The sequence below is a fragment of the Budorcas taxicolor genome, chromosome 21 (assembly GCF_023091745.1).
Source record: "Budorcas taxicolor isolate Tak-1 chromosome 21, Takin1.1, whole genome shotgun sequence".
Lineage (NCBI taxonomy): Eukaryota > Metazoa > Chordata > Mammalia > Artiodactyla > Bovidae > Budorcas > Budorcas taxicolor.
The window spans coordinates 7,723,461-7,743,938 of record NC_068930.1 but is presented as its reverse complement, the minus strand read 5'-3'; the positions used below and the strand labels follow the sequence as shown (position 1 = coordinate 7,743,938).

The window sequence follows — 20,478 nt, the reverse complement described above, 5'->3', positions numbered from 1 at the left end:
CTGAGATGCTTATTAAAGGACTGATTTCAGTGAACCCAGATTCTTGCATCTTACAATACATAGAAAAGCACAAAACTCCTTAACTTGGGATATCTGGTTTTCTTTAATTAACAATAATCTCTTGATGTTTAGACTACCTGCCCTTTGTTGCAGAACTTCTGTATAAACTGGCTCCTCCCGTCACCTCCTCAGAGCCATTCTCTCAAGGTCGCTTGAGATCCTGTCTCCCAGGCTTGAAGTCCTAATAATTCCCACGGATTAAAACATAACTCTCAATTTTTAGGTTGTGAATTTTTTTTTTAAAGTCAACGTGTATTTTATACATTGTTTAGTCACTCAGTTGTGTCCAACTCTTCTGTGACCCCATGGACTATAGACCTGGCTCCTCTGACCATTAGATTCTTCAGGCAAGAATACTGGAGTGGGTTGCCATTTCCTTCTCCAGGGGATCTTCCAGCCAGGGATTGAACCCACATATCCTGTGTCTCCTGTATTGGCAGGCAAATTCTTTACCATTCAATCAACTGGGAAGCCCATATTTTATATATTACCTAAAATATATATTTTTATTTGTATAGACCCTCAAAACCTCCCTACAACATAGGCAAGGGGTCAGTGGTAAGACTGAAATTAATTGCCATTTGTGTTCAAATGTACACTTTTCTCTCTGGAAAAATGCCCTTGCTTCTGGTTACATGGATCCTAGTGTCTCTGGGCATGTCTACGCCCACTCTCCTCTAAGTCTTGGAGGAGCCCCTTACCTTGAGCTGCCATTCTTGTATCTTGCTTTGTGCTTTGATCTCATGGGACAAATATCTGCGACCTGGGATTGGAGATATACAACTCGTTCCCAAACAGCCCATCTACCTGCATCTTGCTTCTCCTCACCCCCGAGTCATCAGTAAATCTTCCTGCCTTTTTTCTCTCTTTGCAATGACTCAAGTTTTGCAGCAACAAAATTAGGTTTGTTGAATTTCTGTTTCCACGGGATGATGTAACCAAGACACAGGGTGCAATATTCCCACAGTATTTCTTGAAGGCCATTTAGTTGTTCAGGTTTATTTTTAAAAGGTTTTATTAAATGACTAGTAGGCACAAAATGCCAGTGTTGCCCAAGTGAAATACCAAATGACTTAATGTCAGAAGTGGCCAAATACTAAGGTCCCTAGAAGTGGATGACCTACTACTGGAAACCAATCTGATGATCTAAAGTATGAAAAGGGCTTTGTGCAAAAGGCTTCAAATATAGTGTTATCCAAGATGGAACAGGATGCTCGAGGTGGCCAACAGCAGGGAAATTCTCAACTCTAATAAGATACATGAGGGCCTTTAAAGACAATTGTAGAGACAGTGTTTTAAGTGGGAGAGGGAGAGCAAGATGCCAAACAGTATGTATGCATGCATTAAACTATAAAGAAAAACCCTAAAGAAATTTACCAAAATGGAATAGGATGGTGCAAAAGGAAGGTACTAAAGGCCATTCCTTTTCCTTCTCTACTTCCCAGTAAATCTATATTTGCATTGTGAAGACACTGTCATTTACAGTGGAGGAGACAGTCTTCATCTAAAACTCCAAACTGAGTTTGGATCATTTGAATGTGCAGTTTTAGTTTCACATTTCTAGTTTGCAGAGGGCATTCTGAGCACATGAATGAGATTTCCCCTTTAGTTATGTTACAGGAAGTGTTTTCCTAAAGAAAGACCTTAACTTAATTTGGAATTAATAAATTTGAAGGTCATTTTGAGGTTTGGCTAGAAATGCTCTCTTTTCTGCAAATGGGAGCAGGTCTATAGCACTGAGCTAGGCGTGTGTGGGGCTGGAGTTTGACACAGGGCGATGGGTTGGGCTAAATCAGCAAAAGGAAAGAGGAAGTGGCAGCTCAGAGGTGTCACCGATTGAACTGTGATGGGCTACTTAACAGAGAGAAATTCATTACAGATGCATCAGCTTTGTCTAAGCAGATTCCAGATCTGGCCTAATTTGCACCATTAAATAATTTAATCAATTTATTAAGTTTTTTCATTAGAAATCAATGGATAGCTGTTACTATTTTAAAGGAAATGTAGCTAGGATATTCTTAAAGAAAAAAAACTTTGTTTTCGTTTACATTAGTAAGAAAAGACAACCCTCATAACTGGAATATAATGAATGGTAAACTGAATATATTAAAAAAAAAAATCTGACAACAGGCACTTAAGTGGCTTAACTGCACTGATGACAAGCCAACCTCAAATCTGGTTGGTCCTGTGGTTTTCAGTGAACGTTTTACTCCCATCTCCTCCTCCACGTGGTTGTCATTGTTCAGTTGCTCGGTTGTGTTAGACTCTTTGTAACCCCATGGACTGTAGCACACCGGGCTCCCCTGTCCTTCACTATCTACCAGAGCTTGCTCAAACTCATGTCCATCGAATCAGTGATGCCATCCAATCATTTCATCCTCTGTTGCCCCTTCTCCTCCTGCCTTCAATCTTTCCCAGCATCAGGGTCTTTCCCAGTGGGTCAGCTCTTCCTATCAGGTGGTCAAAATATTGGAGCTTCAACTTCAGCATTAGTCCTTCCAGTGAATATTCAGGGTTGATTTCCTTGAGGATTGACTGGTTTGATCTCTTTGCTTTCCAAGGGACTCTCAAGAGGCACCATGTTTCAAAAGCATCAGTTCTTCACTGCTCAGCTTTCTTTACAGCCCAACTCTCACATCCATACATGACTACTGGAAAAACCATAGCTTTGACTATATGTACCTTTGTCAGCAAAGTGATGTCTCTGCTTTTTAATATGCTGTCTAGGTTGGTTATAGCTTTTCTTCCAGGGAGCAAGCATCTTTTAATTCCATGGTTGCAGTCACCATTCACAGTGATTTTGGAGCCCCCCAAAATAAAGTCTGTCACTGTTTCCCCATCTATTTACCATGAAGTGATGGGACTGGATGAAAGTGAAAGTCGCTCAGTTGTGTCCAACTCTTTGCGACCCCATGGACTATACAGTCCATGGAATTCTCTAGGCTAGAATATTGGAGTGGGTAGCCTTTCCCTTCTCCAGGGGATCTTCCGAACCCAGGGATCAAACCCAGGTCTCCCACATTGCAGGAGGATTCTTTACAAGCTGAGCCACAAGGGAGGCCCAGGACTGGATGCCATGATCTGTTTTTTTAATGTTGAGTTTAAAACTGGCTTTTTCGCTCTCCTCTTTCACCTTTATCAAGAGGCTTTTTAGTCCCTCTTCACTTTCTGCCATTAGGGTGGTGTCATCTGCATTTTTGAGGTTATTGATATTTCTCCCAGCAATCTTGATTCCAGCTTGAGCTTCATCCAGTCCAGCTTTTCACATGATGTACTCTGCATGTAAGTTAAATAAGCATCTGCCTGGCAATGCAGGAGATACAGGTTCAATTCTTGGGTCGGAAAGATCCCAAGGAGAAGGAAATGGCAACGCACTCCATATTGCCTGGGAAATTCCATGGACAGAGGAGCCTGGTGGGCTAGAGTCTATTGGGTCACAAAAGAGTTGGATACGACTTACCAACTAAACACCAACCTCCACATACATCTCTGTAAAAAAAACGAAACTCTGAAACATAGCAACACTTCTACATAAAGTCACACAAAATGAGTTGCTTTAATTTGATCCTCTGCATCGTAACATTTACAGTTTCGTTGTATTTATAACAAAGCTAAGCATATTTGGGGCGAACTGGCCTTTTCCTTCAGGTGGAACAGGAACATTTTTTGAACACTGGGTAAGAACAGTGGGACCCCTCGAGGCAGCTGTGTAGAGCCACTTCACAAGACAGATCCCTTGCTGGCCTCCAGTCACTGTGGCAATAAGCTCCTTTGCAGCTGAGATTACAGCAGGTCACATGTAGCAATGCAGTTGAAACCCCTCAGGGAGGGCTGGCACCTGCTTCCTCCCATGACAAGAAGCATAAGGAGAGATTTTGGAAGTCTGGGACCGGGTAGAGCCCCTCAGCCACCGGCAAGCCATCCAGTGGGTAGGCAATCCCCAAAGTGTCATCTTCCTGGAGGAAGGACTTGCAAGGTGAGAAAAGCTTCTGTAAACCCACTGTTTTCTGAACCTGACCACTATCCTTGGGAGGTGGTGTGGAGCCCACATCTCACTGGTACCCCGTGGAAACAGTGAGTAACACATGAAGGTGGCTGCAGACACCAGAGCCTCTAGGTGACATTTCAAGTGCTGAGAACCGAGGCGAAACATGACTTGCCACTTAGCTTGGTCGCGCACCGTGACGAAGGTTGTGCTGGGAGGTGCTAGCCAAGGCCCGCAGTCTGCTGTCTGCGCCGCGTGTTTTGCTCTGCTGCAGTCGCGTCAGGATGCGGTTGGCCTTGTGAAACAGGATGAGGTCAGAGCGCTGGGCAGAAGGGAGGGGAGGGCAGACTTGCCTGCGGCTCTCAGGAACTTGACCACTGGATTGATGGTGTCTGAGGCAGTGGGACACAGACCAGCTCCCGAGGATCGTGGCTCCTTCTGTGTCTGGGCTCAGAAAGGGCCCTGGAGGGGAGCACCACCCAGCCCTTCTGCTCCGAGACTCTGAGCGTGATGGCACCTCCTTTGTGCCAAGAGAGCTGCCATATGGCCTACATTATGCGACACGCAGCCTGTCTCCAGCCAAAGTCCTGCGTGCTAAGATCTGTCGTGCACGTTCTCACACTGGCTCAGAGGAACAGGAACAGTGCTGGGAAAGCGATGTGGCCCTCCGAAAGTTAACGAGCTGCACCATCTGACCTGAGACAGCCTCTCCAGCCTCCACTCGGGCAGACCTCCCACACAGGCAGCCCACCCAGCCTGATTTCCTCCAAAACACAAGTGCGTGAGTCTGCTCGTGGCAAGAGGCTGGCACAGGTCCAAGCAAGCATGTGCCCTCCCTTATCCGTTTCAGTGAAGTTTAAAATGCTACCAAGTCAGCCTATTACACAATTCATCCTGCCTTCTGTACCAGAACCCCACACACCTGGTGGTTCTTGGTGGGAAGGGCCTGAAGGCTGGCTGGAGGAAGGAGGGGTCCGTGCATGTCTGTGCATTGCGATTGCCCCCTTTCACCACTTTCACATATTATCCTCAGTTTTTAACAGGAATTATCTGGTTTGTGGCTTATGGGCCATTTCAGTTGAATTCTTCTCTGTATTTAAAATAAAGTTACAGAAGCTTTTAATTTTAATTAGATCCCTTTTGTTTATTTTTGCTTTTATTTCCACTATTCTGGGAGGTGGATCATAGAGGATCCTGCTGTGATTTATGTTGGAGAGTGTTTTGCCTATGTTCTCCTCTAGGAGTTTTATAGTTTCTGGTCTTACGTTTAGATCTTTAATCCATTTTGAGTTTATTTTTGCGTATGGTGTTAGAAAGTGATCTAGTTTCATTCTTTTACAAGTGGTTGACCAGTTTTCCCAGCACCACTTGTTAAAGATTGGGAGGTGGGAGGGGGGTTCAGGATTGGGAACTCATGTACACCCGTGGCGGATTCATGTCGTATGACAAAACCAATACTGTACTGTAAAGCAAAATAAAGTAAAAATAAAAATTAAAAAAAAAAGTTACACAAGCTAAGAGAAAGTCTGAAGTAACAAGTGAAACAGAGTTCTAACTAGAAAGCGTTCCAAGTTTACGGGAAGAAGGACTCATCTGTAGGTCATGAGTGTGGGAAGCCATGCAGTGGGCAGGCAGGACGGGACATAATCTGTGGGGAGGCACGCAGGGTGAGGACCGGAGCACGGATGGAGGGCCGGGCACTGTGGGGCACTGCAGGCTTCTGCAGACGCGGGCCCAGCGCGCGCGGTCATTGCCTAGAAGAGACCCAGGACCACGGTCCAGGGAGACTCTCCACCTGTCATATCCATGCTGGGAGGGCCTGAAATGACACCAGGGTGGACGTGGGGGAGTTTCAGGGTCTCCTGGAAGATGAGCCAGAGGCGAGGCAGGGAGAGCGCTCCAGGCAGAGGGAAAGCACAGGCGGAGAGAGACTTGACGTCCTCATGAACAAAGAGACTGTTTGGCTGGAGGTGGCACCCTGTGGGTCCTACAGAGTCTTCTTCCTGGACGGCAGGGGGAACCAGAGCTACTGATTTGGAGGGGTGTTTTAGGAAGAGGGAGTGTCCAATTGGAGCATGAGCCCACAGGCCAGGGGTACTGAGTTCAGGCATGGCAATGCCAGGGGAGTGAAGCGCTCCAACAGCATCTCTAGAGCCAGAGTCTTGATGAAGAGAGGGCAGCACTTCCATCATCAACACTGACGTCAGGAAGAGGAGCAGATGCGGCAAGAATGAGATTAGGGAAGGAAGTGGCCAGTGTTAAAGGATCACTGGGACACCTGATGGGCACTGAGGCTCAACAAAGCAATTGCTCATACTCTGTCCTATGGTTCCCTATTACGATAAACAGGAGAGAACTTAACTGACTTTGTCATCAGGATGTATACTACGCTCTTCCTTACTGAAGAATAAAAACGTCTGTGCTTTTTTCCAAGGAAAAACTAACTACTCCCACAAAGTAAATGGCAATTAGGCTGAAGGACAGCAATTCCTACTGTGAGCACAATGTCATTATCCTGGATCTTCACTGTCATTACATGGTAAATACCTGTCCTGGGAGTGTAATTCACATCCACAAAGCTTGCTGCTTTGGCGTCAAAGATCTTACTTTGTTTGATTCTTAGATTATATGGCAACTGTGGGCAATTTATTCTATAGCTAGATCCACCCTAAAATCCTGAGCACATTTAGGCACACAGTACCAGCAAGTGGACACTTGTTAAAATGCAGATTCTAAGGGGCCTAGCAGGTTCACTAAGGGGCCCTGAAAGATACACTTGTATCAAGAAGGCAGAGGGGGGCTTGGATCTGGTTTGAAGACCTTTGTTCTATAAAACACAGATTCAGCAAGCTCTTTAAGAAGAACAAACATAAGATGACGCATTCATTCCAGCAAAAAAAAAAGAGGAAAGAGGCACTTGAAAGTTTCATTTCATTTCCAATTGCAGTGCACATAAATATTCCCCTCAAATAACTTGAAAAACCTTATGAATCAGTATTTAAGATCTTTACTCTCCAAATGTAATAAAATTCTTCAGCTAAAACAGGAGTAATGAGACAAAATGGTTTGGAAAAGTACAATAGAAAAATATTGTCCACTGGTTTATTTTTCCAAATGAGCAATAGGCTATTTACAAATAAGCAGATCTCCAATGATGTATATTAAAATGACAAAACTATTACTGTTTGAAATCTAAATGAAAAAAAAATTTATTAAGGCACATTTGTTCTGTGAGTCTAAAACAAACTTTCTGGTGTAATGACAGATTCATTTCACTTTTGTCCCCAAAACACATGAGCACCAGGATTATCAAAGAACACTCAATATTTAGTAAAACAGTAAGGAATGTAAAAATTGAGGAGAGGGAAGAGTTTTCAAAAAGAAATCTTTGGAGATCAGTTTACTGCAAATAAAATATACTAAACACTCCTTATACACATAAATACTAATAACTAACAGAAACTTGGGAAATGGTAGCGCTCTAAACAATGGATATTAAATAAATTAAAGGTATTTCAGATACAAAGGATAGAACAAAACAGTAATTAAAAATGAGACACCCATCTCTGTCAACATAACACAGATAGGATGAAGTGAACAAAATCGGATACATTTTCCCCCAATGCTTTCATTAGGGTTAGGTTTTGTTTATTTTGTTTAACCTTGCATACATTACATTTATGGCAATAATTCTTCTTTGCCATTCTAAATATTAATATTTTATCTTTTAAAAAGAAGGGTCTGGAGAGGAGAAAGTGTCAGACTCTTCTTGAAATCTAATGCCGGGTCCATCAGGCCACACTAATCCCAATAAGAACAGCCATCTATCTTACTATGCTTTCCTGCTCCCCTTGTTTTGAAAAATGAGACAAGTTTTGGGGAAACAATCACTTTTGGAAAGCTCTTGAGGACGATGACATAGCTACTATCACATTTCCTTATTTGACAACTGGAACATGAAATGGCTTAAAAAAACTGTTGTAAAAAAGACAAAAGGTAGAATCTGTGCAAAGTTAACAGTCAAAACAAAACATTTATCAGAGTTACAGTGTTTTGTTACAATAATACTTTGCAGTAACGTTCATGTTTTCTGCCATAGGACTATAGCAAAGAGGTCTGAAAAAGAAATATTAAAAAAAAGTTTTGCTCCTCAGGTACATTTCAAGTCATAATTAAGCACGTCTGCTACATAATGTTTAGCAAGAAAATGTGTTCAAAAGGCAAACATGATCACATTTTTGTTCAAAAAGCTCAATCTTCAAGGAGTCCTTTGTAAGAAAACCATGTGTAAAATATATCCCCTTGTATGGACTTCAAAAACTGATCGTACAAAAAAATTTTTGAAAAATAAATTAGATTAATTAAAAATGTCCTTTCCAGCAAAGCTGGACATTAGGCTGTCCTCACTGAGCCATTATTATTGCTGCTTTTACTATAATTTGGGTCATTTTTCTCTAACCACATTTCAGCCAACTGCTGTGTGGACCCATATGTTGACGCTTTGGACCCCAAGCACATTTTGTACTGTTTGGGATCAAGGTTGGGATCGCAAAAGACAGGATGGTGGACATGGACTACTCCTACTTCTTGGCTCCTAAATGTCTTCAAACCTGCCTGGACAACCTTGTTGAAAAGGTCAACATCCTCAAGCCCCCAGCCTTGGATAGAAACATCAAAGCCGCCTACTCGGACGAGATCTCCCTTATAAATACAAGTGATGCCAAACCCATAGTTTCTCCAGAAGCCAGTTTTTTGAGTAAAGGCAAAATGGTTGTCACTGGGGACCTTTCCACTATAAACAATCTTTGGATCATACTGGCTAAAGATGATTGGAAAATATATTTGTTGGCCCAGAACTGTATTTGCTCGACATCGCTGGAGAAATTCTGCAGTAAATACAAGGTCAACGTCACAAAAGAAGAGCAAAGATTCATTATTAAACTGAGACGATCCCACTTCTAGGGCCAGAGCTCTTGAAAATTCTCCAGACACGGGCAAAATCTGCATGTCGGCTTTAGGGTACTTAATGCGGTAGTCTCTCATGAGTTCAACTTGCTTGGCCTTGTCAGGGTTGGAGTCAGAATTGAAAAGCAGAACAACGAGCTTGACGTTCTGATTCGGAATGAGGCATGTCTTCTCAAAGTTCCCCATAAATCTCACAAACATGTCAAACCGTCCAGACAAAGGAATCAATATATTGATCTTTTTTTCTTTGGGTTCTTTGTGCTCATTCTTGGACCCAGGAAGCTGAAAGGGAACAAGCCTCTTCAGGGAATTTGAGAGAAAGGACAAGGATCCGGATTCTTGATTGATTTTGCTGGCCAATTCCTTTGCGTCCAGCTCCTCGTGCTCCACAAACTGGATCTTGCTGAAGGTCTGCTGTAAATATGCGTGCCTCCGCACAGGGACCGTCATCTTCTTCCCTTTGTGCTTTTTGTACAGAAGCAGCAAGTCCAGAATGTACTCAGCCCCATACATGGGGTTCACTCGGCGATAGCCATACTGTATCTCCTTAAAATCGATTATGCGTCCTCTGGTCTTGGCGTTGGCGTTGATCATCTCCATGACCTGCATGACAATGTCATCCAAGGCCTCGCGCTGCGCGGAGTCCATCCCTCTTCGAGGGGGCTGGCTGTCAGCGGCTGAATACAAGTATTTCCCAGTCAGAAATTCCCATTCCAGAATCTCCTCTCGTTGGCGGGGCTGGAACCTCATGAAGGAAGGAGGGATTCCCAGCTGGAGGTCTTCTTTATGAATCTCGGTGTTGCTGTATTTGCTCATCAGGACAATCTCGCGGTGCAGCTGGATGGTGCGGTGGCGAAGCTCAGCAATTTTGCGGCTGAGCATGTAGCTGTGAAGCCTGTACTGGTAGGGCGGGTTTTTGTTCGGGTGCAGAGTGATGGCGCGATGAATTTTACTGTTATGGAGATCCCTAATGTACCCCTTCTTGTTCTGTTCATAGTTCTCATAAAAAAGCTGCTGCATCTGTGAAGAAATAAATAAGGTTTCTATTATTAATATGTGGCTGAGTGTCCCCCTTCTTGTACTTCCTTACATATCTGCATACTCTGTATTATAAACCTTTCTAAATGAGTCAGAACATACCTAAGGTTCTAAGTAAAACTCAAAAAACAGCAGTCCAGTGATAGTAGAACAATTGTAAACTGCTTATAGAAACAAGACTTCATCAATAACCAACTTGGCCAATACAATTCTGTAGGCAAACAGAACTATGAAAAAAAGTTTTCCCATAAAGTAAAAGTATAATCTTGAGCTCACAGTGCACCAATTCAGCATACCTGGAAGAGAATGCCACCTTTAGCTCCCAACAAACCTGGGAAGGGGACTGGAGAGCCAAGGTCCCCTCCCTGAAGACTGGCACCCACAAGGAGCTGCCATCTAAACAGGAATAAACCGTTATCAGTGGGGTGAAAAGGAGAACTCCAGGAGGATGAGCCGAGCACAGACAAATGCTGCTTCCAGGTTGCTGAGCAGAACCATCCAGCCACACGCAGAAAGAGGCCTGCCACTTGGCAGGGCATGCTGTAGGTAAAGTCAAGGGTCAGCAAGGTTGCCAGGACCACACTCTGAGAGTCCCTTAACCATCTGTGTGTTCCTAGGCAGGCAGGAGAGGGCCTGCTTGCTAGCCACCAGATCTCAAGGAGCAGTGCAGAGCTGAAGGGCAGGCAAAGCAAGGGGGCTCATTATCCCATCCACTCTCCCTCTGTCTTAGGACACTGGTTTGGGAAACAAAAGTTTGAGGTCCTTCAGCCAAAAACAGGGTCTGTTGCCTCAAGCTAGATAGAGAATATACTTAATTATCTAGTACATTCACACAACAAAATGATGACCTCTACAAAGCCTTTTAGAACGAAGAATTTAAAATTTTGCAAAAAATGTTTTAGTAAAAATGACATTTGCAGCTGGTATCTGATAACCTAGCCTTTGTTTGATTTGTGGCTCAACTTTGTCTTTCTGAACATGTTACTAAAAACAAACTCTTGATAAGGGTACATGTATTTGGATCAAGTAGTTTATTTGCCTCTGGACAGTCATATTTTTGACTTTTTTCCTTGAGCCACTAAAGTTGTAATAATAAAAAATACAGATTAATATTTTTACACCACATTTTCTTTTTCTATACAATTACCATAGGCTACCAATAAATGAAGCCAGTAAGAGCAAAAAGAAGAGAAATGCTTCCAAAAAATGGCTTAAGTGGAAAAATAAAAAGGTGCACAGGTAATGCTACCCGTGCTGAGCAGGGACTGTGCGCACACCCACTGGCCCAATTCCCTGGAGCCGCAAGTCTGCTGAACGCTGACCACCTACGTCCTGTCCTTGGAAGAGCAAGCCAGCCTGGAACTCATCATTTCTGACTTCGCTCTCCAAATCATCTACAATCAACATACAAGGTACGTGTGCACATGGAATTATCCACTGAAATAATTTCCAAATGTTACAGTTAAGTGGAACAGGTAGTCAGGCAAAAAAAAGAAAGAAAAGGAAGCAGAGAGAGTGTCTCTAACGCTGGAGAGAGCACACCCTTCTCTCCTGAGCAGCAGGCATGCGGGGTGCTCACCCACGTGTCCAAGTGCCCACTCACTGTTCCTCTTAGCACAAATAGCACTTAGTTACTGAAAACACCCGACTTAGCAAATGACCTGATTTGCTGAGAGGGCTTTCAGTAACTGATGCTTGAACTCCTCCAGCCCCGGACAGACAGGCCGCAGAATGATGAACAAGAAGAGTGGCAAGGTTTGGATGATCATCATAAGGACCCCAGGAATTTACCCTTCTGTTAATTTCACTCTTTAGACAGGCCACAACAGAAGACCTTTAACGAAATTCCTATTGAAAGTATTTTTACCATTCATTTTCTAGCTGGGCTGACTTCAAGAAGTACCTGGCTCCAAGGTGACAAGTGAGTGTCCTCTGAAGATTCAAAACCATGAAGAAACACTGGGGAAAACCCTTTGCAGATGCTGAACATATGAAACAAATACCTTCAATACTGTCATTTCCTTCTTTGACCCTAACCCCTATATGCCCCAACAACTTGAGGTCATTCTTCCAGTTTTAATAAAGTCAGTCAGCCTTTACAACATCCATCAAATTAGCTAGGTGAGCCACCTGACCCCGCTTCCTCCTCCTGAGGACTCCACCGTGTGAGAAGAGTCACTCAAAGGTCAGCAACATCCTCATCACAGCAAAGAACTCAGCAAAACCCAATGCTCTGAGGTCAGGGAAAAGTACACTCACCACTGTAAGCTATATGATGGAAGGTTTCCTAACGATTTTGGCAGAGAGTTTAAATATTTGTTATAATTACAAATTATTTCCATTTGTCTGCTTATAACTTTCAAAGTTTTGAAAACGAGCACGAAGAACCACGACTGTTCTGGAAAGGTCCCTTTTACATCTTCAAGAATACAGACACAGTGAGCCATCAGCCTGGCCGTAAACACTGCTTTCCAACTCTGAGGATGCTCTGAAGCAGGCGGGCTCCTTCCTCGCCCTGCGCTGCCAACCCCATCTGCACAGGCGTCTCAACTCTGCTCTGCTCCCGCCCTGCTGGCTGATATCTCGGTCTCCCAATGGATCTCCTCGCAGAATTCTGTTCTTTCCTCAATCCTGCACAGTACCAAAACCAGTCTTCTTAAAATATAAATCAGAGGCTTCAGGCTAAAATATGAGTGGTAGAACCCACAAGAGTCTCCTTCCCAAATGCTCTTAGAAGAGAGTAAAGAAATGCAAAAGGAATAAACTCATAAGGACCAAGAGAATGGGGTCACAAACACAGACACAGTAGGCAGGAAATGTCCCCAAATTCTGAGAAAATGGAGCATGAAGGAAGTTGAAACCAAACAGACTGCTCTGAAGAGTAAGCCAATTTATTTAATCCTGAGAACCCTGGGAAAAGATACTGGTGTTGCAAAAGCTAGGGGGTGGGGGAGCTGCAGGGCTGAACACAGGGAGAGTGGAGGAGCTGGGAGTAAGGGGCAGGGCAAGCCCCACGGCTCCTCCCACAGAGCATCTCGGGAGCGCAGGGAGGCCACTGGAAGGAGACGCCCAACATCTTGAGAAACACGCTCCCAGCCATTCTGCCATTTAGATGATGGGTCTTTTGCCAGAATTCACGTAGAGTTGCCTATCGATTGTTGCAACTAAACTAGCACTGTGAGTAGCAAATACTGGCGGTTTCTTAATGCATAAATAATTTACAGTAGTTATTCCTGAATGTCCCTGTCTACAGGTTATCTTTCTTTATTCTGCTGGGGTTACTTCACTGATAAGCACATCAGCCTTAAGTTCAATCTCTCCAAAAATGAAATGTGAACACCTGCGTAGAGATGAGTTCAAAGCTGACAACAGGGGGGAAGTGAAGTGAAAGTTGCTGTCGTGTTCAACTCTTTGGGACCCCATGGACTGTAGTCTGCCAGGGTCCTCTGTCCATGGAATTTTCTAGGGAAGAATACTGGAGTGGGTACCCGTTTCCTTCTCCAGGGGATCTTTCCAACCCAGGGATCGAACCCAGGTCTCTTACATTGCAGGCAGATTCTTTACCGTCTGAACCAGGGAGACAGCAAAGATACTAGTTTAAAAAAAATCTTGCCTACAGAGATTCCACTTAGTTTTTCAATGCTTCAGTCTCAAGTGACAATCAACAGCAAAGACCATCAGACAATTGAAAGAGGGTTCCAATGAGAAAGATGGAAACAACACAAAGAAACAAAAAGCTTGGTGGAAATGCAAACAGTGAAAGGAGGAGGAAAAAAACTCTAGAACCAAAACAAAAACCACCAGGTATTCAAAGAGAAGCTACTGTCTCTGTGCAACAGAAATAGAATACTATAAAAAAGAACAATCAGAAAACAAATAAGCTCTTGAAATTAAAATAGCAAAACAAAAAGAATAGAGTTCAAAGATAAAACTGAATACACCAGAAAACAGAAAAACAAAAACAGCACACAGGAGAGAAACATATTCATTCTGGAAAGAGAAAGCACATGGGGAAGAAAATACCAAAAAAGGGTCTAAAATGAAAGTGTTCAGATGCCTGGATTGAATCCTCAGTGCCCAGAACAGAGTACAGATTGGGAATGCTACAGGTAAAACTATTAGAGGAGAAAAAAGGCGGCATAAAAATAATTCAGAAACTGGAGTGGCACTAAACATAAACACAACTAAAGAATAATGCCTTCAAAAGTAGGAAGACTAAAACTTATTTCTTCATATAGAATTGTTTTCCCAACCAAACTATCCATCAAGGAAGAGGGAAGAAAGAGTTTCAGGTATTCAACGACCCACATTTCACCTTGCATCCATTCTTTCCCAGGAAGCTGTTAGAGAATGTGCCCACCCAGAACGAGGGTTAAGATGACACAGGATCCAGGCAACAAGGGGAAAACACAGAAGGAAGAAAAGAGAGCCCAGAAGGACAGTGCCGGGAAGTCCTCCCAGAACAGTGCTGCGGACTGCAGGTTTGTGTCCCCCCAGACTTGTGTGTCAGGAGGGAGGGCCTCTGGAAGGTGCCTGAGCTTAGACAGGCCGTGAGAGTAGGGCCCACCGTGAGACAGTGGACCTCACTCACAAGGGGATGGAGTACCAGGAGAGGACACAGCAGGAGGGCAGCTGTGTGCAAACCCCCAGACAGTCCTCCTGAACCTACAAGGCTGACACTCGGATCCTGGACTTCCAGCCTCCAAAACTGTGAGAAACTGCTGCTGTTTAAGCCACTCAGTCTACAGTATTTCTGTTCTAGCAGCTGCAACAGACTAGACAAAGAGCTCTGCAGCAAGCGAGGGTACCAGTGCACACGGAAAACGGCACAGATGGTTCTCTGCTTGCATCTCCAGAGTCCAGCTCAGTGCTTGACACACTGCAAGATACTCGACTTGAATTAATGATTAACAGTGGTCCTGAAGCATAGCAAGTATCAAGAAATGAACGAACACAGCTGATGTGGCTAGACACAACACAATATAGCTGTGTTCCACTGACCAAGATACACTCTAAAACATAAAAATCAGCAGCGTGTTTTGAAAGAGAATACATACCCCGAAGGATATAGCTGTCCTTTGGTTTTCACTCCCCAGACACCAGTATACAACTGTGTGTTTTATTCTTGGCTATCAAAACCCTACATGAGGAGAGCGAGGTCCATCAGGAGTCCTCTGTGAAAGCAGGTCTCCACGCGTGACTGAGAATTCTTACAGACTCAATATGACATCACGTTTCTAAACACTTTCAGGGAAACTTTTCTCAGCATGTTTTAGAAGCGGTCCATGACCATTACTTTCATAGTGACTGAAGCAGAGGCCAGCTTTACCTGAAACACAGAGTTTCAGCGTGCTGAAGGAATAAATACACAGAAGAGAACATGTTTGACTAGCAGGCTTCGGATCCCCTGGAACTGTTGCAGACAGAATTTTAAGCTATAGTAAAGCTGCTGTAAGCACCTTCTGGCTAAAGTTTGGCTGAGAGAAATGTTGTATTATATTCTTTTTTTCTTTTACTGAGAAGAAATCTGTTGCAAGACAGAAGTGTGTATGCACATTTGTGTGTGTGTGTGTTTAGTGTGGGAAGCACTTATTTTATTCCAAAGAAGGTCAAGTCTATACCTAGACTAGCTAGCGCCTCCTCTCCTCAATTCACTCCCAGCGACTGACTTAGTCCACTAACACTGATACAAGATAAACGTTTTAGACAAAGAAGCCACTCACTTGGCACACAGGATGAAGTGACATACCTGCAAGGATCTTAAGAAAAGTCTAAATAAATGTTCCAAAAGGGCAAATGCAGGTGCAAGTACTTTACAGCGAAGTAGACACAATGAAAGAGGTGAGCACGGGCGCCTCCGCATAAGGGTAGTAATGGCAGTATTCAGTTCAGCTCAGTTCAGTCGCTCAGTCGTGTCCGACTGCGACCTCGTGAATCGCAGCACGCCAGGCCTCCCTGTCCATCACCAACTCCCAGAGTTCAAACTCACGTCCATTGAGTCAGTGATGCCATCCAGCCATCTCATCCTCTGTCGTCCCCTTCTCCTCCTGCCCCCAATCCCTCCCAGCATCAGAGTCTTTTCCAATGAGTCAACTCTTCACATGAGGTGGCCAAAGTACTGGAGTTTCAGCTTTAGCATCATTCCTTCCAAAGAAATACAGGGCTGATCTCCTTTAGAATGGACTGGTTGGATCTCCTTGCAGTCCAAGGGACTCTCAAGAGTCTTCTCCAACACCACAGTTCAAAAGCATCAATTCTTCGGCGCTCAGCTTTCTTCACAGTCCAACTCTCACATCCATACATGACCACAGGAAAAACCATAGCCTTGACTAGATGGACCTTAGTCGGCAAAGTAATGTCTCTGCTTTTGAATATGCTATCTAGGTTGGTCATAACTTTCCTTCCAAGGAGTGTCTTTTAATTTCATGGCTGCAGTCACCATCTGCAGTGATTCTGGAGCCCCCCAAAATAAAGTCTGACACTGTTTCCACTGTTTCCCCATCTATTTCCCATGAAGTGATGGGACCAGATGCCACGATCTTCGTTTTCTAAATGTTGAGCTTAAAGCCAACTTTTTCACTCTCCACTTTCACTTTCATCAAGAGGATTTTTAGTTCCTCTTCACTTTCTGCCATAAGGGTGGTGTCATCTGCATATCTGAGGTGATTTATTATTAATAAGTATTTCAATGATCTATTACTTGGCACATTCTTTGGAAAAATATTATAAAACGCAAAGCTGAAAAGCACTGCAGAAAAAAACACAAATCAATGCATATAGGTTATCTAATAATCACAAGGAATACCTTGTTGAAAACACTCTAAAGGCTTTTTACGATGGAGTACCACTGAAGGTTTGAAGTTAATTTCCAGTGTCCATATAACAGCCCTTAATCTTTGATCTAAAAAGTAGCCTCATAATCTTGGATTCCAGAAAATCTCTCTCTTTTCTGGGAGATGTTTCAAGACTCTGAGTCATTCCATTGTAAATCTGAAAGGGGTTAATAAATAGCAAGGTCACTCTATTCCCAGAACTTCTAGCCAGCTGCGAATAACTATCAACTACCCACGTCGAATCTTTAGTTAACAAATACTTCAATGGTCTTCATTAGCAAATGTCCTTCCTGTCCTCTGTAATGAACATCAACATTCTAATTAAGTCAAGACTCTTCCCATTAACTGTTTACACTAATGTCAGCATTAAGTACATATTTCAGCCATATCAACAGATTATCACTGCTCCAGATGGACAGCTATTTCTAACTGTGATTTATGCAGTGTTTTAATTCACTGCACAGAATTTTTCTTACCCTTTTGTCCTGAGAACTGATTTAAAGAAAATATGGATTGTGTAAATGTCAGGAGACCATAACTAGTGGTAGTTTCAAAATAACTATATTCACAAGTCTTAAATACTTATATTAACAATGTCATAAACCTGCAGGTAGGGTTTCCAGAAAATTTATTGCCTGAAGCAGGATCTTCTGAGATGAAAGAGGAAATCTGTTGATAATCAGGTCAAGACTACTGGTATAAACTGGGCCTGTTCCCAGCTCTCAACACATATGGTTCCTCTACATGTCCCTATTAGGTCTCTTCTAATTACTTTTGTGTAGGCTTTGCCAATTTTCATCCAATTAAGTTCAAGGATTAGGTGCTTAGTGTTTTAAAGACTATTCAAGAAAGTAAGTTTTCCATGGGAATTAAGCTGGGTCTTTCATGGTAAAAAAAAAAAAAGAACTATATGCATGTCTTGAATGGTTAGTGTTAAATTTTGAAATCTAAAAACAACCTTTTAAAAAAGCCTGACACATTTCAAAATAATTGAGAATTAATCTTGGCAAAGTAAATGAAAACTGTTGGTAGTAATACAGGACTTCTATATCAGTCAATAAAAGTACATGCAGAACTATCTTTAAATGACCAAAGTCTTACGCAAATACAGCACCAAATACTTGACTAAAGATTCACATTAAAGGCATTGTACCATGCAAGGAAAATTCACAAGGCCACATATAAAGAAAGGGTACGTAAGCATATCTACACACACACACACCCACACACACACACACACTCTCTCTCTCTCTCTCATATGTAACAGAGCCCAGCACTGAATAACCTGACACAGGACACCAGTGAGGGGCTCCCTCTGAAACTCGACTCACAGCAGGTACTTGGGTCCAGCCCTCACTGGCGCCTGCTGATCCATCACTCACAGAACCGGCAACTAGCTCCAGTCAACAAGCGACACACTAGCTCTCACACTTGACCGAAAGTCTTTGTGACAAACTGAGTTAAGCCGTGGTCTAGATCACCAAAAAACAAAGCAGAACAAAAATAAAACTACACAAGAGGGAGTCAGGAGAGCAGGATATATAGGAATATAGCCCTGTGAGGCCAGATTTCTATAGAGAAGCTAGAAATCTGGCTGTTTTGTGTAGAATCTTCTACCTTTTAAATTTCAGCAACCATTTCAAACTAGAAAAAGAAACACAGGCCAAAATAAGTCTGTGGGTCAAATATGGCCTATAAGTTCATCTCCTTCTAGGATTTTTAAAGTCTATTACTGATTTGTTATGGAATCTCATTCTGTCTAAAGATATTTTGTACCATTAATATTATATTTTAAAATATTTTATTTTAAAGCTGAATTTGTTACAGTATCACTTTTGGACACAAGACACCTGGAGTCTTAGCTCTCTGAAGAGGGATCGAACTTGCACCTGCTGTGTTGGAAGGCAAAGTCTTATTAACTACTGGACTGCCAGCTAAGTCCCTGTGCCATTTAACTTTCCACGTTTACCAAGTAGTATCTCACCAAAGCCCACCCCCTAAAGATTCAAGCGGCCTCTAAACTATGAAGGACTAATGAACGGCGAGAGCTGCAGTCACGAGACAAGGCCATCAGGTGAAGGCAGTGAGCGAACTGGGGGAGGGGGTGGTGGGGAAAGCACAGCGCAATTACCCTGCATTTATGAGACCCTGCACGCCTCATGGAGCACAGCCACCACTTCAGAACCAACGGTGTGTATTACAGAGTTGTTTCACACATTCAAGTCAGTATTTCAGCCAAGTACACAGTGCTGAGGAATATGCAGCTGAATTAGTGGATCAAGAGTGGGCTTGGAATGCTCAGGTTTAATGAACCCTGTGGGGTTAAAACAACCTGTGTTAAGTCTAAGAAGGGATTCTCAATATACAACTATCACACAAACCCTTGAATTCTTAAAGTTTTCTTTCACAAAAGATTATAAGAAAAACTTTGTTGGAAGACATTTTGGCAATTTCTTATAAAACTAAATGTATTCTTACTGTATGATCTAACAATTGCACTTCTTGGCATTTACCAAACTGAACTGAAAACTTGTATCCACAAAAAAACGTGCACATGGATGATCATAAGTGCCAAATCCTGCAATCAGCCAAGATGTCCTTCAGAGTGTGTTAGCTGCTCAGTCATGTCCGACTCTTTGTGACCCCACGGACTGTAGCCCTCCAGGCTCCTCTGTCCATAGATTTCTCCAGGCAAGAATACTGGAAAGTGAAAGGGAAAGTCGCTCAGTCGTGTCCGATACTTTGCGACCCCATGGACCATACAGCCCAGGGAATTCTCCAGGCCAGAATACTGGAGTGGGTAGTCTTTCCTTTCTCCAGGGGATCTTCCCAATTCAGGGATCGAACCCAGGTCTCCCACATGGCAGGTGGATTCTTTTACTACCTGGGCCACAAGGGAAACCCAAGAATACTGGAGTGGGTTGCTATTCTCTTCTCCAGTGTCCTTCAGTAGGTGAATGGATAAACTGTGATGCATCCAGAAAATGGAATACTATTCGGAACTAAAAAGAAAGGGTTAGAAAGCCGTGAAAAAACATAGGAGAACTGTAAGTGTGTATTATTAAGTGAAGGAAGCCAACCTGGAAAGGCTACATCCTACTGTAGTATCAACTGTACCACATTCTGGAAAAGGCACAGCTAGGAGCACTAAGACCAGTGTTGTCAGCCGGAAGGAGAGAGGGATGGCCAGGTGAGGCACAGGGGATTTTTAGGGCGGGGAAACGAATCTGCATGATACTACAATGGGGGCCACGTGGCATCATGCACTTGTCAGAACCCAGGGAGTGTTCAACACCAAGACGGAACCTAAGGTGAACTATGGACTCTGGATAATTATGATGCAGGTTCACAGATTATAATAAATGTACCACTTTGTGAGGGATGTTGATAACGGGCGTGGCTTTGTGCGCTGGGGTATAGGGGAACTTGGTACATTTTGCTTCGAAACTAAAACTACAAAAAATGGAGCTTATTACTTAGAACAAACAAACAAAAAATACAGGCCACCCACTAGGGAAAAAAGTCCACAAAATATTTATGTTAATTAAGACAGATTCTAGGGGAAAATAGTAAATCTTTTTTCTCTGGATTCTTATT

General features: G+C 43.1%; 1 protein-coding gene across 1 annotated transcript in view; it reads right to left on the bottom strand.

Annotated features, from left to right (window-relative positions):
* Positions 1-7,200: 7,200 nt before the first annotated feature.
* CHSY1 (chondroitin sulfate synthase 1) overlaps positions 7,201-20,478 on the bottom strand; it is an 80,517-nt gene continuing 67,239 nt past the window's right edge. The window contains exon 3 of the mRNA XM_052659812.1: positions 7,201-10,030. Coding sequence (XP_052515772.1) covers positions 8,438-10,030 — 1,593 coding nt within the window. The 3' untranslated portion in view covers positions 7,201-8,437. The remainder of the gene's footprint in view (positions 10,031-20,478) is intronic.